This window comes from Ricinus communis, chromosome 8, assembly GCF_019578655.1.
Source record: "Ricinus communis isolate WT05 ecotype wild-type chromosome 8, ASM1957865v1, whole genome shotgun sequence".
In the NCBI taxonomy this organism is placed as follows: Eukaryota; Viridiplantae; Streptophyta; class Magnoliopsida; order Malpighiales; family Euphorbiaceae; genus Ricinus; species Ricinus communis.
The window spans coordinates 2,333,561-2,358,788 of NC_063263.1; the positions used below are offsets into that span (position 1 = coordinate 2,333,561).

The 25,228-nt window shown below is 31.9% G+C and overlaps 2 protein-coding genes, 1 long non-coding RNA gene and 1 pseudogene across 3 annotated transcripts; 2 read left to right on the plus strand and 2 right to left on the minus strand.

Annotated features, from left to right (window-relative positions):
• Window positions 1-241: 241 nt before the first annotated feature.
• On the plus strand, window positions 242-2,594 carry LOC8282410 (probable inactive chitinase-like protein LaCIC). The gene is made up of 3 exons (XM_002525697.3): window positions 242-715; window positions 1,618-1,768; window positions 1,902-2,594. Exons 1-3 carry the CDS (start codon window positions 289-291, stop codon window positions 2,299-2,301), a joined length of 978 nt encoding a protein of 325 aa, XP_002525743.1. The 5' UTR covers window positions 242-288; the 3' UTR covers window positions 2,302-2,594.
• Window positions 2,595-2,693: 99 nt separating this feature from the next.
• Window positions 2,694-10,266, minus strand: LOC8282409 (COBRA-like protein 10). Its single transcript, XM_002525696.4, has 3 exons — window positions 10,054-10,266; window positions 4,282-4,770; window positions 2,694-4,192 (listed from the first exon to the last, which is right to left on the minus strand). Exons 1-3 carry the CDS (start codon window positions 10,136-10,138, stop codon window positions 2,763-2,765), a joined length of 2,004 nt encoding a protein of 667 aa, XP_002525742.2. The 5' UTR covers window positions 10,139-10,266; the 3' UTR covers window positions 2,694-2,762.
• Window positions 10,267-12,075: 1,809 nt separating this feature from the next.
• LOC125370810 lies at window positions 12,076-13,186 on the minus strand. The gene is made up of 3 exons (XR_007216892.1): window positions 12,737-13,186; window positions 12,532-12,633; window positions 12,076-12,441 (listed from the first exon to the last, which is right to left on the minus strand). It is a non-coding gene; the product is annotated as an uncharacterized LOC125370810 (long non-coding RNA).
• Window positions 13,187-15,419: 2,233 nt separating this feature from the next.
• LOC8282408 lies at window positions 15,420-16,652 on the plus strand (annotated as a pseudogene).
• Window positions 16,653-25,228: the final 8,576 nt, after the last annotated feature.

Sequence of the window (25,228 nt, forward strand, 5' to 3'; positions counted from 1 at the left end):
AAAAGATATGATTATCTTGAGTGAGATCATATATGTACCAGGACTTTTAGGTTTCAGGTTTACAAAGCAATGAGACAAAAAAATGGAAAATATATTAAACTGATCTCATAGAATTTATTAAGAAATTTACCTTAAGGGTAAGACTATAGTCCATTCAATTTTTATACATTAAATTAGATGTGTGTGGTCCAGTAAATTAGGTTGTGAAATATGCCCTCCCACTTCTTTATATATTACCCATGTGTCGTTTCCTTTTACTCAAACATCAAAAGAAAGCATATCTCAGAAATGTTACCAAAAATGGAGGTTTATGCCTTTACTGTTTTTTATATTTTCTTTTCTTTTTTGCTAGGAGGCTTAGCTGAGCAATGTGGAAGGCAAGCTGATGGTGCCCTATGCCCAGGAGGCTTATGTTGCAGCCAATATGGTTGGTGTGGAAATACGGATCCTTACTGTGGTGGTGGATGCCAAAGCCAGTGTGGTGGCGGCGGCGGAGGTGGTGGTGGAGACCTTGGCAGTATCATCTCAAGATCAACATTTGATCAACTGCTTAAGCATAGAAATGATGGTGCTTGCCCTGGCAAGGGATTCTACACGTACGATGCTTTTATCTCGGCTGCCAAGGATTTTCCTGGGTTTGGCACCACCGGCGATGTTGCCACGCGCAAAGGGGAGATTGCTGCTTTCTTTGGCCAGACATCTCATGAAACTACTGGTTTGTTTTTGTTAACACTAAGTAATCACCTAATTTAGCATGCAATTCAGTATCAATAATTAGCTTCAGCTATCACATTTTTCCTGTATACTCAGCTGGCAACACTTTCTTCCTTGTCCATTTCTCTTTCCAACACTCCCATTTCTTTTGTGGATCTCATCTGCAATTTTAAATGAACACCCATCACTCTACTGTAGCATAAAACAAGATTATTTATAAATAAGTTAAATTTATGTCTCTTATTAATTAATAACTAACAGACAAAGAACACCTTTTTTTTTTGTTCAGATCAGCATATATGCAAATTACACTATTTAACTTTTTCTGTCTAGTTTAATTTAATAATAAGAAGGGAGTTTCATCTTATTTACTTGTGTGACATAAAAATTAGCACTGAAATTAAAATTAAAAGGCGACAGAAAAAATTAAGTGGGATAAAGAAAGGAGTAGTTTGTTAGTATTAACAGAGAGAAATTTATTATTTTCTTTCACCTATTATAGGTTGCCAATATCTTATTTAATAATAAATAATTATATGTCAATTATATATATATATATATATAATATAACATAGTATAGATAAGAATTATTTAAAATTATAAGTGAAATTGACTAATAAAATAAGGAATAGAAAAAGAAATGCATAAAGAAAGTGTTGACAATATTATTTTATACTAGGAATTACTCTAAGTTATCTAATGATATTCTAGAAAATAAGATTTCCATTCATGTTAGTTTTACTCTAAAAATTAAATATTTCTCAACTGTTTTATAAATTCTAATTAATTTTTAGAGTAAGACTGCCATGCCAAAAAAGTGGATAAGATTCCGTCATCCTCTGAGGGAATATTACTATGCAATTGATCTAACTCATCAACTAATAACTTGGTGATACGTTACAGGAGGGTGGCCCAGTGCTCCTGATGGTCCATACGCCTGGGGATACTGCTTCATTAGAGAGCAAAATCCTGGATCTTATTGTTCTCCAAGTTCCACTTATCCATGTGCCCCTAATAAGCAATATTACGGCAGGGGTCCTATCCAACTCACATGGTAATGCTTTGGTTAATTATATATAATATGTATATTATCAAAGATTATTACCTATTACTTTAAAAAGACAACAAATGTGAAAGTTGTACCAAGAATCCTGAATTGAATCCCTGGCTCTGTTTAAACTATACAGGAACTACAATTATGGGCAGTGCGGGAGAGCCATAGGAGTCGATCTGCTGAACAATCCAGACCTCGTTGCTACTGATCCTGTCATTTCCTTCAAGGCAGCAATATGGTTCTGGATGACTCCACAATCTCCAAAACCATCATGCCACGATGTCATTACAGGACGTTGGTCACCTTCTGCAGCCGATAGGTCAGCCGGCCGACTTGCCGGTTATGGAGTGCTGACAAATATCATCAATGGAGCCCTTGAATGTGGTAGGGGATGGGACTCGAGGGTTGATGATCGTATTGGGTTCTACAAAAGGTACTGTGATTTACTTGGAATTGGCTATGGTAACAACCTTGACTGCTACAACCAAAGGTCTTTTGGAAATGGAGCTTTCGGATTAGTAGACACCATGTGATTCCATTTTCATTAAGAGAAAAATAAAACAGATAAATGACACGAACTGCGTTTGATTTGTTTGGCCCAAATAAATAAGTTATTTTTAATCTGAGGGTTAAACATTGAAGCTTAATGCAAAGCTGCACTTCAGAGCAGTTGAAGACATTATGATCAGTGTCTTCTTGACGGGAAAAGTAGATGTTCAACCAATTAAAGTTCGCAATTGCTTTATGGCTTGGTTTCTATATCTCCCAAATTTCAGTTCAGCAAATATCGTTGCAAGTAATAAAGTTTTTCTTTTTTCTTTTACAATCAAGTTTTTATTTATAGTTTTGTCAAGGTTTAATTTGTTTTCCATTAGTTAAGAACATGTGAAAATTTCTAGTGATTTACTAAAATCTGAACTGCAAATGAGTAGAAAGTCTCCTAAGCTCTAATGCATATATTTACAGAAGAAAGCAAGCAATGCTACAAGAACTCCTAGAAAATTGTCAGTGGTAAATTTATCCATCCCATCAGCACAAAAGCCACAAAAACAGGGAAAACTAACTGTACAAGATCTACATTACAATTGTTCCCGTTTGCTATAGGGATTCGTTTAGGAAGTGTGCACTCTTCTCCATTGAACAAGACCCTTGAAGGGAATCCATCTCCTTTTGCTATATTGATTCCAGGAGAAAACTTCTTCGTAAAAGAAATGACAGTCTGTTGCTTTCCAGGCACTCGAGGATCAGTTCTCGGATGTGTTCCATTTATTTCTCCAACTAAGTAATTTAAACCTACTAACCCTTGTAAGAATATTGTATTGTTATGCTCTCGAAGCAGCGTTCCATTAAAGGAATAGGCCTTCTCGTAACTGCGAGAAGCTCTTTTCAGTTGAATTGCAGTGAACCAATTCTCAAAACTGAAATCTTGCCAGTTGAAAAGAGTGATTCGAGCTGACCATCCATTCTTGTAGTCAGTGGAGATGTGCCAATTTATGCTCACCCCACAATTATCACTACAAGGCAGGGGCTTAGGGATTTTAAAATGCTTTAATCTCGCCCAAGCTACAGCCTTTGTTGACCTGTTTGCGAAGGGAACAAGAAGTGCTTCTGATGGTAGAAACATTGCCGGGGCATCTGGATCACAATTTGTCGTATCTTGACAGCCACAAGCACATGTATTGCAAGGTATGACAGAGTCATTGTAGTATGCAGAGAAGGATACGCAGCATTTAGGACTCCTTGTTTTTGGCTTGGTGATGTTGCAAACTACTTGCCAAGTTGCAATTGCCATGATAGAAGACTGAAGTCCACTAGGGTCCGGAAATGCTGTTGGACTAACTCTGATTGGAGCTCCACATTTATATTCAGGATTTAGAACACCAACTATGTTCCATTTCTGAGGAGGGTAAAGAGCCGTTCTATTCATATCAGGTGGCAATTTATACACTTGCAATTGAAAAGCTGCTTTTGATTGGCTTGGATCCATGAATTTTGGTAATAATGTTCCATTTCTGCAGCAATTTGGTATCTTCCCAATTTCCGTATCGTTTGCTCTCACCGGAGGCAAGTCGCTAATGATTGGCTTCTTCTGACAATTCATGACCTTGGAGAAATCCAAACTGCCATAGTATTTTCCAGCAGCACCATATATGCAATCTGAGTAATCTATTATACGAGTATAAGCTCCTTTCATTGAGTATATAAATTCCCCTCTCATCCACTCCCAAGTCAGGTTCCAATGATCAAGACGACCTAATGGATTATTGTTTTCCATTGTCACAAGAGCAAGATAACTACTCTCGTACGCTTGAGTGACATCCCATGTGATTGAAAGATCCCCTTTCTGGCGTGGGATAAACTTCGTTTTTATATCCTTTGCTTTGTACTTCTTATCCTTAACGCAGCATACATATATTGATGTCTCTGCAGATCAAGAGGAAAGGAAACTGTATATCATTGAAACCCCAAAAAGAAAACGACTAATAATGAAATTTGGGTGATCAAGAACTCACTAAGTTTCTTCAGTTCTGGGCATGTGTATCCAGGAGTAATGAGTTTTATCGTTTTAGGCAAAGGTACCCCAGGTGGTTTTACACCAAACTGAGTACCAAGCATTTCAATTTGCGCCTGAATCTGATTAAGATCTCCAGCTGTGTCTATGGCTGTTTTCAAAACTGGTGAAGAAGATCCTGAAAAATAAGTGCCATTACTAACATCGGCAGGGAAATCCTTGCTGTCCATCAAAACTGCTCCACTAGCACTGACTAAAATCTCACGATGTTGAAACCCAATAAATATTTTCCAAGCTTCAAGTTCAACTGTTCCTGTATTCAATATGGTCGCAACCGATTTGAATGACCATGATTGTGCCGATGCATTCTTCAAACGGGGATATTCTTTTGTCCTGGAAAGGAACTGATACGACAAGAAAATCCCATTGCAGCTTTCTATTGCTGGGGCTGGTGCAGCTGGCGGCACCTTTTCACCATCGTAATCTTGTGCTAAAACAAAATTAATTGTAAAAGGAAACAAACATAACAGAAAAGAAAGCTCTCTCCATGAGAATTTCATATCTTGCTGTATTACTCAAACACACACAGAGAAATTAAAAAAGAAAAAAGGAAAAAAAAGGTGAGCATGAAAGTCAGAGATGGATCATGAACTTCGAATTTGATGGAACCAAAACTTATACTTTGCACTATGGACAAACAGAAAAACAAAGATCGAGAAACATGAGACTTGGAAATGTAGTGTAAAAAAATGGTGGAGAAAAAGTCAGCTAGAAAGTAGAAACCTCCTCCTCTAGTGAGCGATGTTATTGGCGGGGCAGAGAAATTAACGGTTATTTGAAGTTTTTAACTGTAAGTTTAGTACAAATCAAAAGGGCAACAATGCCTTTATATGACAATTGACAGTTTTCATTGAAGAACTAATGAATTGTGTCAAGCATGATAAATGGGTGATATCCCATTGTTATAGAAAATAATTGGGCAAATTACTAAGTCACTGACGTTATGTGAAAATCATTTAAGGTTTAATTTAATATATTTTTTCATCTTTCAATCAAAATAATCCATTAATATGCCTTTATATGACAATTGACAGTTTTCATTGAAGAACTAATGAATTGTGTCAAGCATGATAAATGGGTGATATCCCATTGTTATAGAAAATAATTGGGCAAATTACTAAGTGACTGAGGTTATGTGAAAATCATTTAAGGTTTAATTTAATATATTTTTTCATCTTTCAATCAAAATAATCCATTAATATAATATGAAAAAATGAATTTATTCTTAAAATATTATCAAATTTTATAAAATGAATTATTAATGACCTCTATACTATATTAAAATCTATATGACCCCTAAGGTATATTAAAATTACTATAACCCCTTGTATCCAAAAAAATTACTATGGCCCCATAGTCATTTTGAGACTTCATATTAAATTTATAAAATTCAAAACAATAATTTATGAAAATTTTGTTCTATATCCAAAATAAACTATAACTATGATAATTTAATTATAAAATTTAAAAGTATTTTTTATGTTTAATAATATTTATAAAATTTAACAAAGCATCTCTGATTAATATTTTTATTATTTAAATTTTATTTAAAATATATATTTATAAAATTAAAAGAAGAATTATATCGAATATTTATATATAATCTATATAGACCTGTTCATGGGCCGGGCCTGGATGGGCTCAGGCCGGGCTTGACTTGATTTTGGACAAGCCCGAGCCCGCCCAGGCCCGAGAATTTTTTGATATCTCTGAGCCTAAGCCCGAGCTCGAAATTTTTTGAAAAGCCCGGCCTGGCCCGACCAATTATTAAATCTGTCCCAAATTGTAGTTATATTTAGATTTAGGGTTTTGTTTTGATTAATATATTATTAATAACAATAAAACTATAAATAGAAATAATAGGTAGCTAAGTGGTATTGACACTTAATTATAAGTTGAAGGTCATAGGTTTGAGTGCTAGGTATGACATTTTTTTTTTACTAACTAAACTAGACATCGGGCCGGGCCGGGCCGATCTTGAATTTTTATATAAATTCCAAGCTCGATCCGAGAATTACGGGCTTTTTATGGGTTCGGGCCGGGCCGAACTTGTACTTAAAAATTATTGTCAAGCCGGACCAAGAGGCCCATGAACAGGTCTAAATCTATAGAAAGAAACTTGTGACTTTATTGATTATTTTAATGTTACTAATTATGAAATAGAATTTACTAACTTTTTAATAATTTAATAATATAAAAAATTTATACAAATTTATTTAATTTGATTTGAAAAATATATCATAACAAACTTATCATGCTCATGTTATTTTTTAAATTTTGAAATTAATTATCATAATTTGTTTTATTAAAATTCTTATTATACTTGTGTATGAAAAATTAAAATATCATAATAGTTTTTAATTATAGTTTATTTTATTATGCTAATACATTTCACTAATCGATAATAAAATAAAAAAATTAATTTTAGTTTTAAGATTTAAGTCCTATTAGTGTATTATTGATGAGTGTTGAATCCAACAAAAATATAATGCTTACTCAAAATAAATTTATATATAGTGATGCGCAGGTTCGTGTTTATAGAGATTTAAATTTTTAGAAATAAAAATATAAAATGAGAACTTTTTGTGAAAATAACAAAAAATAAAATAAAAATAAATCAATATAAGAAAACTTTTTGTTGAAGGAATTAATTCAGCTTTGATTCAAGTATTGATCATTGATGTGATGATAAAAATTACTACTCATGAATAAATTGGCTATAGCTATTAATAAGCTCTAATAGTCAATCTCTCCTTAATTTATCGATAAACAAAACAAGCTCTAATATTCAATCTCTTCTTAGTTTATAGATAACCAAAATAAATTCTTTGATTACTTCTCTAAGTAATAGGTAACTCCAAACAAGCTCTTAGAATTTAATATATTGACAACATCAGAAACTGCTAGCCCTTAGAAGCTAATAATCTAAGTTTTGATGATAACAAAATATTGTGTGTTTTAATATTGTTTATACAAACGTTTAACAATGCACTTATAAAAAAGATCTAATCAGATGACCAGCGGAGTAGAATGGTCAAGTCTCTAACAACTAGTTTTCAAGTTGCTTATCACCTACCAAATTCAATAAGGAAGGATTGCTTTTACTCTCCAAAACCTCAAGATCCGAACGTGCATTAATCACTCTACATATTTCGTTCTTGAGCGCTTACATTTATTGTCTTCCAAAAATTAGTTTTTCTTGCATTTAATTTACTTTTGATCAATATATAAATTTTGTTATTTTATTTATTTCTTTTTTCAAAGTTCTAACTCTTGTAAGGTCTCCAAGGTGAAAAGCTTGTTATCTATTTAGTGGCACGACCTCCCTTTAAAAAGTCTGTGAGAGGTCTATTTGCACCTAATAAAGCAAGTAAGAGGTTAACAAAAGCCTAATAATTTTTATGGGTCAGTTAGAGAGGAGATATCTCAGACTATGTAAGGTGTCTAACTATTAGAACTTTGTAAGACTTGATCTCTAGCCGTTAATATAGTCAATTAGTGGAGAAAATCTTAAGGTATAATCTTTAAGGACCAGATAGCACTGAAATCTTTGTGTCGATATCTTTTAACTTATACATTTATTAAACATCTGATACTACAATCTATTTGTTAGTTGTTCATTGTATATTATAAATGAATATTGTCTACTTAGATATCTAACTGTTTTCAAACGTGCATAAGACATCTATCACCTTGCACCCTCTTACTTGTCCAACTAAGAAGAGTTTATAGAATAATAAGCAAGTTATAACAGTTGAGGTATCTATTGAAAAAGCTGTCTTATTGCCGTAGGTACTTAAAGAGATTTCTAAGCTTAGTTAGATATTTGTGTAGTTTGCATCAGGCATCTAATAGAGCTCCTTATGGAACTGTTCTACAAGTATAACAACTAGCTGGAACATTTCGAGAAGTCTAATTCACCCCCTCTTGGACGTCTATTTTGCAATTCCATTTAGTATCATAGCAGTTCTCTAAATATATAGCTTAACATCCTTAAGTCAAGATCCAAGATGGCTAGTACATCTCAAATTAATGCACCATTGCTGCTCGAAAGGCAATTTGTTAAAAGGCACCTATTGTTCAATACACATTACCCATACCAAAAAAATAGAATGACTAATTCCATTCAGGCTACTAACATAGTTGCTTGGACGATCATTCATATTGGACCAAAGATACCTATCAAAAGGGTTGACACCGAATGAGTTTCTACAGAGGAATATGAATATACAAAACTTGACTGCCAACAGATAGCTTACAATATAAATGCTATAAACATCGTACACTATGCTCTAACTCCTCTTGAATATAATCGGGTTTCTAGCTGTAAGACAACTGAACAAATATGGGATAAGTTAGAAGTGACCTATGAAGGGAAAAACCAAGTGAAGGAATAAAAAATCAACCTTCTGACAAGAGATTATGAAATGTTTCAGATGACTGATACAAAGAGCATTGCATAAATGAATACAAGACTTACATATATAGTAAATAAACTAAAGTCTCTCGGAAAAGATATCTCAAATCTGTTCAAGTAAAAAAGCTATTGAGATCTCTACCCAAGTCTTGGGATTCCAAATTGACCGTGCTAATGAGTCTAAAAATTTAGATGTCTATACCTATCATGAGTTGATCGGATCCCTGATGACTCATAAGATACTTATGAAAAAGCAAGATGGTGAGACATCCACAAAAGACAGAAAGGAGAAAGGAATAACTCTTGCAACAAACTCAAAAAATACTAGCTCCAAGTCATCAGATGAGGAAATGGCTACTTTCACTAGAAAAATAAAGAGGTTCTTCAAGAGAGGTGGTCTAAGAAACATAAGCACATTTCAGAAATCTAATCCTATTAAACCATAAGCTGGAAATAGGGAGCCTTATGATGTTGTTGTTATGAATATAACAAGTCCGAACACATAGAGCCTAATTATCCTAACCTTAAGAAGAAATCCAAGAAGGACAAACATAATAAATTCCTAGCTATGTGGAGTGATAGTAATGATCTATCATGTGATAATGAGACGCCTGATAAGGAAGAAAAAGTCAATATGTGTCTCATGTAGATACAAACAATCAATCTCATTAGACAGTCACGTATTCAATTCTGACTTAGATAATCCTAAAAATGTGTTTAATGAATTGTTTAGAGAATATAGAAACATAAAAAGAAAGTATAATTCTCTAATATCAAAATTCATAAATTTTCATGTACAAAATTCTATCACTCTTGACTTGAATAACTCCTTGCATATTGATGTCATGAAAAATGAATTTGTGCAAGCTAAAATCGAAAAACTAAACAATGATCTACCCTGTTCTTTAACTTAAAATGGTTGTCTGTGTCATATAAATGAACAGATATCTAATGAAAATGACAACTTATAGAAAATGTTGAGCTTAGATACTTTTCTCATGACTAAGTTAAAGGGTGAAAGAGAAAGCTTTTTAAAAGTCATGAAAAAATAAAAGATTTTGAAATTGCTTGACAAATCTTCACATGCAAATACTACTTCTTTATCTAAGTTTACAAAGACTATTCCTGCTAGTAGGATAGACATCCAAAGACAGTGTTCTCACTATCATTGTAATGGACATATATCTGGAACATACTGTAGGAGATTTCTATTATGGGTACCAAAAGGTACAAAGCTAAAACCTACTAACAAATCAAGACCCAACATAGATTGGGGACCTAAATATGAATAGTTACCTGCAGGCATGTCTGAGCAATATGAATAAAACAGATGACTGGTACATTGACAATGGTTGCTCGAGACACATGGCAGGGGACTCATCTAAATTCTCAAAGCTAGATAAAACTGATGGTGGATATGTGAAATACGGAGTCAAAAGTAAAAGGAAGGATCATAAGAAAAGGCATAATCAAATCAAATCCTCAAATAGAAGACGTTTCACCAGTTACAAGATTAAAGTATAATCTGTTGAGTGTTCGTCAGCTATATAACAAGAACAGACAAGCCATATTTGAGGCCTCACTTTGAGGTGCAATCAATTACTGACAATCAAACCTTATTCAGTAGTAGGTGGGTAACGTATACGTGTTTAATTCGAATTCTTATGGTGTTAATGACAGATGTCTGATTACTATTAGGGATAATAGTTAGTTGTGGCATAGGCGTCTAAGACATGTCAACATGCATCTGATTTTAAAAGTGGGTCATAAAGATCTTGTTGGAGGCCTACGCAAGCTGAAATATGAAAAAGACCACCCATGTGATGCTTGTAAAACAGGGAAGAACAAGGACTACCTTTAAAACAAAATCCATTATGTCCACATTTAGACCATTGGAACTCTTGCATTGTGACTTGTTTGGTCCTATAACTCCTCAAAGTCTAAATGGTAGTAAGTTTGCATTTTTAATAGTAGATGAATACTCAAGATTCATATGGGTTTTGTTCATTGCATCAAAAGTAGACACCTACTTTGCATTCATACATTTCTATTAAAGAGTTCAAACTGAGAAAGGCTACACTATCACATCCATATAAATGACCATGGAAAGGAGTTTGAAAATGAACTATTTGATTCATATTGCAGAGACCATGGCATATTTCACAATGTCTCAACCATAAGAACCCCACAATAAAAAGGTGTGGTAGAACGTAAAGATAGAATCTTAGCTGATATGGTAAGAACCATGTTACGAGAAACCTACCAAAATACTTCTGAGTAGAAGCCACAAACACAACCTACTATATATTAAACAGAGTCCTAATTAGACCTATCTTGAATAAGACACCTTATGAGTTGTGGAGAGGAAGAAAGCCAAATCTATTATATTTTCATGCATTTGGATGTTAGTGTTTTATACTATATAACAAGAAAGATTACCTCAGGAAGTTATTTCCAAATCAGACGAGGGAATATTTCTTAGGTATTCAATATCAAGCAAAGCATATAGAATATTCAACAAGCATACACTAACTATTGAGGAATCCACGATATTATTTTTGATGAATCCAACCATGCTATAGAAAGAGACTCTAAAGATGTTGATTCAAACGATACTAAAAGAAAGTGTTTAGCAATGGATAGATCTATCGCTAAATGTGAAAAGCACGTTGGTAAAGATACTTAGCGACGAACTAGCGACAAAACGTTGTCCTCACTAGAGAAGGCGTTGTTACTTATTTAACGACGGACTAGCCAAAAGATATTGTCTCAGTTTACCAACAGAAAAAGTCTATTGGTAGGCTGTTTGGAAATTAAGCCGTCGCTAAACCGTCGTTGTTCTGAGGTTAAATTTATTTTTAAATTAATAGATGTCTGTCTCTATCCCGTCGCTAAATGTTTTTTCAAAATATTTATTTACTATCCGTTAGTAATTCGTCGCTAAATGTTATTATATATATTTTTAAAATATTAAATTCCATTGCTAATCCGTCGATAATGTTTTTATTTTAAGAATATTTATTTAATTGTTGTTGCTAATCCATTGCTAAACACTAATTTTTATTTTGTAAAGTTAATTAGCACTTTTCTAATTAATTAACATCTTTTATTTTTTTAATACAATTAATTAGCATATAATATTAATATTAATAGAAATTAAAATTAAAATTCTGAGATTAAAAAATATGAATAATTATATACAAAAATATATAGTAAAGAAACTATATACTAAAAAAATGTTATAAAGCAAAGTAGGAACAAAAATGTCTAATCAGAGCCAGTGGACGTGGATGAGTCGCCATACTCTTAACTTGGAGGATCTGGGGTAGCAGTCGCAGAGGCATCGACTTGAGGAGTAGGTGCAGGTGGTGGAATGATGCCAACACCAAATATGTGAACCATGTGCTTATCATCCGCTATAGATATGCTATGCGGGCGCCGTACTCTTGATCCAACTATGCTCGTAACTCGCGTTTGAGGGACTCTTGCAAGCTATTAGAGGTAGTGTTGCTAGAGCTGTCAGAGCTACGGGGTTAGGTGAAGGTGGGCTCCTCTGATCCTAACTCGTATATGCGCTGCTTTTTCTCCTCACTGACGACCTCGACAATAGCTGTGATATGTAAACCGATCTAGGATCACCTTGCTGGGCTAAGATGCGGCAGCTGCCCGCGTCTCAACAACATCCTTTGTTAATCAAAAATCAAAATTAATTATTATATTAAATTAAAACACTAGAAATATTAATTGAAAATTTATAAGTTATAAGTAACTTACAACGATCTGCTAGGACTTGTTGTTGATAAACTGGCCATCAGTCTTGCTGTGCAATCCATGGAATAACTCAAAGACTATAGGCTCATGACCCAACTCTCTAGCCTGAACAAAAGAAAATGGTTAGATTAAAGATAATTTAAGGTTACAAATTTAATTAATACTTATAAATAACTATAAAAGTTTATTAATTCTTATTAGTGCCCACCTGTGGTCGATGGTCGACCTCGATCCATCAGTATGACGAGCAGGACCTGTACTAAGATGGTTCTTATTATGGGTCTCAGAGGCTGCCTTCACCTCGGGCTTGTCTAGTACTCTGTCTAGTGGGCTTAAGTGTACTTCGAGAAACATCAAGGCCACTTCTTGATCCTCTTCTAACCTAATACCATGTCGCGGTATCTCTCGGTTGTCTACTTATCCTAAATAAGAGCTAGTACTCGTACCTCGAATCCCAAGTGAAAATTTCAGCAAACAAAAAAAAGATGTTAATATTTAATCAATTATAAATATTAAATTATCAAATAATCATATACTATCTTTTACCTTCCACTCAGTGAAGTATGAGTCCTTTGTTGCCTAGGGCATAAAGGGCCACGCGTTCCCCTCACACTCTATGGCGTTTCTGAAGATCTATATGGCCCTCGCCGGGCACAGATTAGAGAGTATCCATCCATATACAAGAAATTTATGCAACTAGTTTATACAAGAGTATTAAATTAAATTTACAGTAATTATCAATATAAATAAATAAATTTTATTGTTTATCATTCTTAATCCATAATCTAGAGCCTCGAACTCCCTGATGATTATCCGATTAGTAAGGCCACCTCAGGCGGTGGCACAGGTGTAGTGGGAGGTAGAACAATGGTGGGTTTGGAACACAAATAGATGGTGAAGAATTTGTGGGTGTAGTGGAGGTTGGTAGAGACAACATTGGCCTCAAAGAGGGTGTAGAGGTCAGCGTGGAAGAAGGTGTTTGGGATGTCTTAATGATAGGGGGTAAGGGTGGTGGAGTAGTCCGTCCTCGACTCTCCCTACGAGGGCGTATATCTACCATCTGAATTATTTTATTTTTACCAATATCAAGAATATTATTATATAATTTTAAAAAAATATTCATAAAAAGCTTAAAATAATAAAAAATACTAAATATAAAAATGATTAAAAAAATAAAAAGCCCCAATACATATTCTCTTATCTCTATTCTTATTAAATTCTTTTAGATTTAAATCTAATTTTAATTTTTTTTAAATATTTTAACTATCACTAAAATTATTAAGCTTTAGATATTAATTTTAGCTTTATTAAAAATTTTATTACTTTTAGGGATATCTTTTACCCCTAAAATTCTACCGAAATTCAATAGAGTCTTCCTTATAATATAGATATGTTCTATATAAATGGTCCAGTTTCTAAGTAAAAAATATGCATATATATATAGCCACAAACCTACCTACTATGAACTTTCACATTCATCAAGTTTTATCAAACACAGTCCAAATCTATTCATCACAAGTTTGTAAATATATCAGTCATATATCAATATATTTATTATTCATTAATTAATAAATAGCAAATACATATTGCTTGCTAATGTATTTATTAACATCTTCGATAAATTAAAAAAAGAACATATACACATTGCTTAATAAAAATAAAAATAATTATAATGAACAAAATTAATAAGTACATTAACTTATATTTAACTTAATAAATATAAATTAAATTACACAATATAAAATATAATAACATAATATTTTATACTTCATTTTTAATAAAATATAACATAAGCTATATAATGAATTTAATCTATTTTTTATACTTAATTTCTTAACCTAATTATTTAATCTAGTTTCTTGATGCCTATTTTTTAACCTGATTTTTTAAAATATAACTTAATAAAATATTATTAAATTAAATATAATAGAAATCATATTTAATAAATTTAACCTAATTTTTAAAAATAAATTTAACTAAATATAAAAAAATTTGTTTTAATAAATTTAACCTAATTTTTAAAATATAACTAAATTAAGTATTATTAAATTAAATATAACAGAATTTATATTTAATAAATTTAATCTAATTTCTTAGAATTCATTTTTAACCTAATTTTGAAACTTAATTTCTTAACATAAAAAAATAAAAATAAAAATTATATAAACACAATTAAATAAATATAAAATACATTACATTTAAATAAGATATAAAAATATTAAATAAAAAATTAAATTAAACTTACCATAGGTGAGGGATGCCAGAGGTGAGCAGGACAACGGGAGAAGGAACACTGCGCGATTGCTGGGGTGGTGGCGGCAGCTACCGAGGCGGCAGTGGGGTAGGGAGAAGGGGACTGTGAGGAGAATAGAGAGGGGAAGAGAGAGAGAGTAGAGGAAAAGAAGGAAGGAAGGGAACTGGCGGTTTTAAATTTCAAAAATTTAGCAATGGATGCGCTCCGTCACAAAATTTTAAGTTATTATTCAAACACTATGAAATACCATCGTTTCAGTAAACTCAATTTAGGGTTACAACATTCCACCTGAAAAATGTCACCGTTTCTATAACCTTATTAAAAGGGATTAGCATGCGTCAAGCATGCAGTCGCTAGTTGTTACTTTTAACGACAAAGAACTTGCCGTCGCTAGATGATTCGGGTTACTGACGTCATTTTTTGTTGCTAGACTAACAGGAAAGGCGCTAAAGTTTCGCGCTTCCTTCGCGTTACTAATTAGCGGGAAGCACTCCATGCTACTTCCTCGCTATTTTATGCGCCAAAATTTGGCGCTCTAACTAGCGACGCCGTTATGTGTATCGCTAAACCATCGCCATGTTCAGAACCAACCTAGTAGTCGCTAATCCGTCATTACTCTGTCGCTATATAACAACGGATGACATCCATCACTGAATGCATGAATTCTTGTAGTGCCAGGAAGAAAGAAAAGGTGATGAAAAAGATACAGATGTCTAGGAAAAAAGGGAGAGAAAAAAAAGAGATACCCGCTGAAACCCGTAAAAGGGAATTCGCTGCTTTCTTTGGTCAAACATCGCATGAAACTACTGGTCAGTCTTGTTACTTAATGAAATCCCTTATTTATATCTCTAAGCTATGATCTCAGTTAGCTAGAATAATTGGTGTTGCTTTACAGGAGGATAGCCAACCGCACCGGACGGCCCATATGCATGGGGATATTGCTTTGTTACTGAACTGAGTCCCGCACCATATTGTCAACCAAGTAACCTTTTTCCCTGTGCTCCTGGCAAGCAGTATTATGGCAGAGGTCCCATCCAACTTTCATGGTAATTAGTGTCGATAATAATATGGAAAATATAATTTGTTTTATTTTTTAATTATTTAATTTTAATTTTCATAATAATTTAATCACTTTATTAACAATAAATTGATATATCGTAATTTTTTATTTTAATTATTCTATTTTGATCGATTATTTTTATTACTTATTAATTTTTTTATGAATTGATTAAATTAAAATATTATTAAAATTAAATATTTAAATAAAATAAATTAAATATTTAAATAAAACAAATTAAAGTTTTTATGATTCAAACGAAACTAAAAAAATTTCAGTAATTATATGGGTGTATACAAATTTTTAGTTGTCCAAAATGCTAAAGTAATTGCATAGTAAATAATTAAATGCTAAAGTAGAATTAGTATATGATGCTCATGTAGAAATTGTGCTCTATCTGAAGGAACTACAAACTACGGGCAATGCCGAGAGGGCATAAATCAAGACCTGTTGAACAATCCAGACCGTGTTGCCACTGATCCAGTCATTTCCTTTGAGGCAGCAATTTGGTTCTGGATGACTCCTCAAAGTCCAAAACCCTTGTGTCATGATGTTATCACTGGAAACTGGGTACCTTCTGCCAACGATATTGGAGCTGGCAGACTTCCGGGTTATGGGTTGCTGACCAACATCATCAATGGTGGCCTTGAATGGGGGATTCCGAACGACTCCAGGGTGAATAGTCGCATTGGCTTTTACAAAAGGTACTGTGAAATGCTTGGAGTTGATCCTGGTGAAAATCTTGACTGCTTCAATCAACGGCCATTTGGATATGGTAGTAGACCATGTTTGATATTCAACCTGGAACTGTAAGAGCAAACTTAATAAATCATCCAACTCGGGATTAGTGAACGGCTGTTATGTAGGTCTCTATTGCCCAGTTGTAACCTAGAAATTAGAATAAATAAAGATCTTCTATTAAATTATGGATTTGGATATTATGAATTTGGCTAGAATATCATAGTGGCACCTTATTTTAATTATAAATAATTAACTGATATTATTTTAAATAATTTTTTATATTTTTATTAATATAAATCATTAATAAATTTACATATCATTTTAAGTTATTTATACAAATTAAAATTATATAGATAAATCTCATAATTATGAAGAACTACTGATTAAATTTTAAAAATAGATAAAATTTTGATAAATAAAAATAATATATTTAATTAATTAATAATTAAGTACTATATATAATTGATTCATCTAATATTTAATTATGTTAATAAATTATTATAATTAAAATAATATCAAGTTTTATTAGATTTAAATGGTATCACACACTCATAGTACATTAGAATGATTCATCACGAATTATATATATATTTATTTATTCAATTAGTACCAAATCTTTTAATCGTATTTTCAATTGATACGAGTACTTCAATTTATTTCTAAATAGTATCAAGACTTCAACAAAGTGTATCAATTTAGGGGTGTTAACCCTAAGATTTCATATGTGCTTTTGATGATGCAAAATATTATTACTACTAATAATCTTGTTTAGAGTTAGTCCTTAGCAGATAATTTTTAATTACCATTGATGCATATAAATGAAGATGAAGATATAAGTATGAAGATGGGTTCAACAGTTAATGAATTGAATATTTGAGTCAACATGAACATCAAGGTAAAATCATGAAGTAATAAAAGTGAAAAAGCTGATAGAGCACATAAGGGCAATGCAAAGAGCATGTAGAGTCAAGAAACTCATGTGGACAATAGTGATCTTCATTAAGTAAAATTAGTTAGTTGAAGCTTGAAGAATAAACTGTACTACTTGGAAGAGTTTGTGAGGAAAAACTATATATAGATGGAAAACTATCGAATTTTTGAATGAATTATGCTCAAGCTGTCATATTAAACTATAACAGATGAGGTCAATTAGAATTATTGGCATTATTGCTACAAGAGGATATTTAATATGCCCTTCTCCAAATTTATAGCTACAGAAGTTTAGTTTTATATGTAAAAGATTTTATATAAATATGAGGTGTATGGAAAGCGCAATAGTCAAAATACTAAAGTATGTCTAAATTATCATGTCTAGATGAACAATTAAATATTTTAATTTTTTGGAGTATGAAGATGATTGTTTTTGGAGTTACTGCAAACTACAAAGTTATAGTAGACTAACTCAGTTTTAAAAAAAAATAATTCATCATTTGGAGTTGCAGAGCTCAAGATATTAAATTTGGAATTAATTACACTCATGATATAAAAATCGCGACTGTAAAAATGAGCAAAAACAATCTAGTAAAAATCGTGACCGTAACTTTACAACTGTCGTATTTTGCGTGACCACGGCAAAGATTTCATGACCATAAAATTGACCTAACCAATTTCTAATGACGATTTTATGCATTTAATTGACCTAACCAATTTCATGACCATAAAATTGACCTAATCAATTTTATGACCATAAAATTGACCTAATAATAAATATGCATTTAATGACGATTTTATAGCTATTAGAAAAGATTTGACCTAACTAATTTTTATAATGGCTATATGGAGGAAAGAAATTATAAAATACTCAATTGGAACATGAAATTGAAGGTACTTAAGCTCTCCAAAGATCAAATACAAGTGAGAATCATCTTTGAGCATATAATTCATCACTTTACCTTTTACTATTGAGCTATATTTGTAAGAGTACACTTAGTTTCTTTTTTCTCTATATCATTCTCTATTGTAAGGATTTGAGTGTGAGCCAAAAAACTTGTGAAGGTTTGAGTGTTAGCCATAGAAAAAATACCTAGGCTTGAGTGTTAGCCATAGAAAAATATTTGGGTTTGAAGGTTTGAGTGTTAGCATAAAAAATACTTGATTTAAGTGTTAGCCATCAGAACACTTGTAAGAAATTTAAGTATGAGTTTAAATATAGTTGAGTTTGATCTTGCACTTGTAAAAGGATCATTGATAGTAGAAATCTTAAGTGAGGCTTGAAGAGTGGATGTAGGCAAGGAGTTGGCCGAACCACTTTAAATCTTGTATTTGAAACTCTCTTCCCTACACTCTTATATTTGCTATATTTATGCTTGCTAAATGTTGTGATTTATTACTATATGTTATATTGAGAATTGTTCAATTGCTTTGAGTAATTACTTCCACTAATACTGGTTTTGATACTCAAGTCTTTTAAAGCAAAATTTTTTAATCAGAATTGATTCTTGTAAACAGTCAATTCATCTTCCTTCCCTCTTGGTTGCTATAAGGTGTTTCAATTGGTACCAGAGCCGGTTCTCTTGATAAAAGACTTAACCATCTAAAATATCAAATGGATTTATTTCAAAAGAAGAGTTCTCACTAAACAAACGTCCATTTTTTTATGGTAGCAATTTTCAGTTTTGGAAACAAAGTATGAAAAGTTTTTTCATTAGTGTTGATATTGATTTATGGGATATTATAGAAGTTGGTATTTGAGTTAGCAAATCCAAAAATCAATGGCATGCTCATGATGAATAACAATTTATGTTAAACATCAAAGCCATGAGAAATTTAAAAAATTCTTTGAAAATGATGAGTTTGTGAAGGGGATCAAACAACAAGAAGAGAAGAAAGAAGAAAGCTCTCAAAATTGCTCTATGAAATGTCACACATGCTTCATTTCCATTGAAGAGGATGAGGAGACACAATCAAGAAAAGAAAGAAGTTTAAAATGCTCAACTTCAACATCCTTAAGCTATAACCAAATAAGAAAATGCTCCAAAGAACAAGATGATGAGTAACATCAAGCCTTTGCAAATTTAATATCGATGATGATGATTCTTCTTATAGTGAGTTGCTAGATACATTAGAATATATGCAAGATGCTTTTCAGAAGCTAATGAAGGAAAATAAAAATTAGAGATTTGGAAAGCAAAAGTGAAACTTTTAAAAAAGAAAATTTTTCTTGAAAGATAAATTACTTTATAAGAGAAAAACAAAGAGCTTTTGATAAAATCACTAGATTTCGAAAATATCTTTAAAAGCAATGAGATTCTCAAGAATGAGAATAGAGGTTTCAAAGAAGAAAATGATGAGCATTTGATAAGTCCCAAAATGTTGATAAGATTTTAAAAATAAATGAAAATTTTAAAAAGAAAAATGAATTTCTAAAAAATGAGATTATTAATTTAAAATCATCACTTTTAAAATTTACTAAAGAAAAAGAAACTATTGATGTTTTGCTAGGTTCTCAAAGAGTATCTTGCATAATAAGACAAGGATTAAGCTACATTGATGCATCACCTGGCACACACAAGACAAATTTTATGGAAGCATGCCATTTCTTAAATGATCATACATCAAATAGTGCACAAGTTTATGTTGCTAAAGTGTCTCATGCTAAACATGATCATTCTAGGTACACTCACAACTATGCGTATAGACATAAATCTCTTATGAGTAATAAATGTGGCAATGCATACAAGTTTCATGGTTATTGTTTTTGTTGTCATGCACATGGACATAAAGCATTAAATTGCAAAACTAGAAGATATGTCCATTCATCTCATTCTAGACCATTTATAGACATTACTTTGATTATAATAGAAATGGTCATTTTGCTTATAATTATTCTTTTAAGAGGAAACAATCCAAAACTAAGATAGTTTGAGTTGCTAAGACTAACAACCAGGGACACAAAGAAAGATGGATACCTAGAAAACCTTGTTCTTCTTATTGGATGCAAGATACAAGAAAAAGAAGACTTGGAAAAAGTGAACAAATTGACAATGACTAAAATTTAAACTATTTCAATTGGTATCAAACCACAAAATATTAGAATGAAAATGGTGAGCAATTAAAACTCAAAGGTTAGGAAGGCCATCTCCATTTGGAGAGTGAAGATGGAAGAGCTTATAAAGAGATTGCAATCAACAAAGAGCTAAATTGGGAGAGTACAATGAAGAACAAATGTGAAGTCTTTCAAAATGGATTGGCAAAATAGAACTCCTCAACAACATAAAATCAAGAAAATTAAGAGAAAATTGATACTCCTAAACCTTAACCCTGATTTTAATAATATGTCCTGTTTATATATTTATGAGATATTACTTGTTGAATATGCATGTGTATAATATGTTTAAGATGGTCTATTACACATAAAAGATACTTGTTGATGTACGAACCTTGAGGTTTTACATAATTTGATGTATAATAATCTTTTGGATTATCCACCTAATCTCTTAATTTAACATAAGTTATATTTATTCAACCCATCATGAAAAATTCTTTGTTATCTTATGGATACTAATCCTTAAGAACCCATAAGTTATAAGACATTTAACTTATGGATTCTTGTAGATATACTTCAAGGAGAATGTTCTTACATCATGCTCAATAAAAAGAATAGGGACATGAACCAAGTTTAAGAAAGCATGAATACAAATTAAGATGCATGCTCTAAGGGGGAGTTTACATGTTACTAATGTTCAAGTTGGAAAGGAAAAGGGAAATATATCCATCTCTTGACTTAGTTTGATTAACATAACTTGAACGTCCATTTTCATTCCCCTATAGATTTCAAAATGTTCTTTATCCTGTCAATTTTATTCTTGAGATAAATATATCTTATTCTTGAATAAGCTAGCCTCTTGCTCTTTGAAAGGTAGCTATTTGTGCTTCTATTTTTATTGGCAATATAAATGAGGTAGAAAGTGATCTAAACTCAAGAATTCTTGAAGAATATAAAAAGAAAAGTATATAAAAAACCATGATTAAAGTTAAAGAATTAAATATTTACAACTTCTTAATGTGCTCAAGGAGATTCAATTATCTTAGTATCAAAGAAATTTACTAATGGAAGTTTAGTTGCAATACTATTCTCAAGTGGTATCTACTTTTCCCTCTTCAATGAACCTCATGAGTTGTGAGAAAATCTTTATATTGAGTACACTTAAATGCTTACTTGCTAATTTGTCTGTCTTATCATTAGCAACCCTCGCCTTCTCATCCTTCTTTCTATTAAAAAAGTGGTTTCACCTTTGTACTTATTTACTATGAAAAGGATTATTGATTAATATAGGAGCTTAATTTATATGATTATTATGCTTAAGGGAGAAAATGAGCTAACTACTTGTAAGAAAGGTAGTTGTCTCATCTTTGTAGGATAAGTGTCAATTTTCAAGGACTCTCTCCAACATTCAAACATCATTTGATTGAGCTACAAGGGTTGAAACAAGTTAGAGGAGCAAAATTCTCTATTCTTGAAAGTCCAAGGGAGTTATAGGTTTTTCCTTGCAAGTACAGTGGGCTATGTATGTATTGAGCCTATATTCATATTTCACGTGCACTTTTTATTTCATAGATTTATTTTAGACCTTATTGACTAAGTATTTAAATATATGCACTCTCATGCCCCAAGGCTTCAAATAATCATATATTCTATAAAGGATTAATTAATTGATATTTATATGATCATGCTCTTTAGAAATGTTATATATTATTTTCTATAGTTTATAAACATTCTTAGTTTGTGTTAAAGAGTTAATGGTTGAAGGGGGAGATATCGCTTAGTTATACATAATTTACCTTTTTAATGGGGAGTAAACATATGGTAAAGATCCTCAAGCTGCAAAAAGGATAGGATCTCATGCATTTATTTAATTTTTTTACATTTATAATATATACACTTTATGTTAATGACTCTTTTTGAATGATTTCAAAAATGGGAGAATTGTTTTGATTATTACATCAATATTTTGTCATCATAAGAAAGAAAGAGATTGTTAACCATACAATCTTCATATGTGCTTTTGATGATGCAAAACATTATTACTGCTAATAGTTTTATTTAGAATTATTGTCCTTAGCAAGTAATTTTTAATTATCATTCATGCATATAATGAAAATAAAGGCATAATTATAAAGGTGGATTCAAGAATCAAGGATTTGAATACTTAATTCAATATAAACATCCAAATAAAATCATGAAATAATAAAGAGTGGAAAAAGGGATAGAGTATATAAGGGTAATGAAAAGAGCGGGTGGAGTCAAAAAAACTCATGTGGATGATGGATCATAAATAGTTATACTTATTGTGTTTAATTCCCTTAAATTTTGATTGGATAATTGCTTAATTGCTTAATTGTGTTTATTCTGATCTAGATGGTGAAATATCAAGGATTGAGTGGAATTCAGCCTAAAGATATATTTTAAGGCATCACTTGTCAGAAACTAAATCTTTTAGAGAAAGAGCAAAAATTTGTGCAGAAGATCATTTTCAATAAAGCGTGACTATGCCTTACAATCCGTGAGCTTCTGGAATTTGCAGAAGTGAACTTCGAATTTTCAAGATAAATTCGTAGTGGACCCACTTTTATGTAATCTTCTTTATTATGGAATTGCTGGGATAAAGAAAACTGACTCCCGTATTATTTAGGATTTTAATTTATTTAGATTACCCTTTATCTTATCCTTCCTTATAGAGATAAGATCATATATAGGAAGTTTATTTCTTTTTTATAAGAATTATCTTATTAGGGTTTAGGTTTGACTTTCTATATAAGGAGGTTAGTTCTACCAAGTAAAAGGGGGGCTCAGAGTGCTTTGATATTTATTATTTTTCTTCTAATCCCTACAATTCTTTTCTTGTGAACTTTTACTCCACCATGTGTGGCTAAGTTTTTAGTTTCTGATTCAAGAGTGAATAAATTTCAATTGTAATTTTGTGAAGCTTTGTGCTTAACAGAATCTTCTTTAATTCAAGTATTCTTTATTTCTTATTTTTATTATTTATGAATTTTTGATATTTGATTGAATTGACGACTCAATTTTGATTTTTATTTTTCTATTGCTAAACTTTGAATTTGTGATCCGTAATTGTCATGAACGATTGACACAAATAGCAAGGAGCTGGCTCAAGTGTGTGTGATTGCAGCTTTTTTGAATTACATAGCTTGCATGATAGGCTCTAGGAAAATAAAGGAACGAGGTTAATCCAATTGCAGCTATCTCAATTAATTAATGTTGGTTTAATCATTCTCATTATTCTTAATGCTATCATTGAGTTGATATGGCACGCTATCGTGCCCAGTTGACTAATGGTAAGTTTTAATTTGGATGTTGGGTTTGAGTCAATTATATTAGGAGAATTTACACTTGTTGTTGCTTTTCCGAATAAGTAGACTTAGTACTTGAATAGAAAAATTGATTTTTAAGCCTATGATCAGAATTACAATTGGATGGAATTAACACTCTTGAATTAGAAGTTTGTTAAGACTGATTTTATTTACTTTAATATTCAGCTTTCATTATTTTTTGTTTATTTATAATTTTGGTTCAAAATATTCAAAATTTTTCCATTTTTATTTAATTTTAAGAATCTATTCACATTGGTTCCCTTGGGATTTGACTTGGTTTCACTATTCACATTGGTTCCCTTGGGATTTGACCTGGTTTCACTATTTCTACAAGTTAGTTTAGGAAAATTAGTAATTTATTTTGAAGGGCTTCGACAACCCGTTCAAATTTGGTGTCATTGCCGAGGAGCCTATTTTAGTTTCTCATTGTTTAATTTATTTGTTTATGACTCGTTCTTCTCAAGCTATTGATTTGCAGTATAATCCTGAAATTGAGAAGACAGCGTGTCGATTAAGAAAGGAGACTAGACAAAGTTATTTCATATAGGAATTGGAGATATATTTGGCTATTGGTGACACATCTATTTTTCAAGAAGTTGCAGAAAATATAGCGCACAGAACTCTCAAAGAGCTAGTCGCGCCGGATTTGAATCAACAACCTTTATGCATTACATTTCCTAATATTATAGTTGATTCTGAATTAAAATCTAGCTTAATTCACTTACTCCCTTCTTTTCATGGATGTGCAGGTGAAGATCCTCATAAACACTTGAAAGAATTCCATATTGTATGCTCCGGAATGAAGCCACATGGTGTGACCGAAGAGCAAATAAATCTTAGAGCTTTTTCCTTTTCTTTGAAGGATAAAGCAAAAGATTGGCTCTATTATCTACTATCCGGTTCAATAATAACATGGAATGAGATGAAAAGATTGTTCTTAGATAAGTTTTTCCAAGATGAGTGCAATTTCAAAAAGAAATTTGGCAAGAAATAACAGATTCTCGGGAATATTGTATGAGTATTGGGAGAGGTTCAAGCAACTGTGTGCTAGTTGCCCCTATCACCAAATTTCTCAGCAACTCTCAATCCAATACTTCTATGAAGGATTGTTGCCAATAGATAGGAGTATGATTGATGCAACAAGTGGCGGAGCTTTGGTAGACAAGACACCTAAAGAAGCCAAGCAATTGACTTCAAACATGGTTGAAAATTCTCAGCAATTTGGTACAAGAGTTGATGGAGCTACTAAGCGAGTTAATGAGGTAAGCACTAAAAATCTTGAAAATTAAATTTCTGATTTAACTGCTTTGGTTCGT

Coding starts and splice junctions, on each gene's coding strand:
- LOC8282410 (XM_002525697.3), top strand. CDS start 289: ATGTTACCAAAAATGGAGGTTTATGCCTTTACTGTTTTTTATATTTTC. Junction 716..1,617: donor GACATCTCATGAAACTACTG/GTTTGTTTTTGT, acceptor GATACGTTACAG/GAGGGTGGCCCAGTGCTCCT. Junction 1,769..1,901: donor GGTCCTATCCAACTCACATG/GTAATGCTTTGG, acceptor TAAACTATACAG/GAACTACAATTATGGGCAGT.
- LOC8282409 (XM_002525696.4), bottom strand. CDS start 10,138: ATGAGTCCCCTGCCATGTGTCTCGAGCAACCATTGTCAATGTACCAGT. Junction 4,771..10,053: donor TTGCTCAGACATGCCTGCAG/GTAACTATTCAT, acceptor ATTTTGTTTTAG/CACAAGATTACGATGGTGAA. Junction 4,193..4,281: donor CCCAGAACTGAAGAAACTTA/GTGAGTTCTTGA, acceptor CTTGATCTGCAG/AGACATCAATATATGTATGC.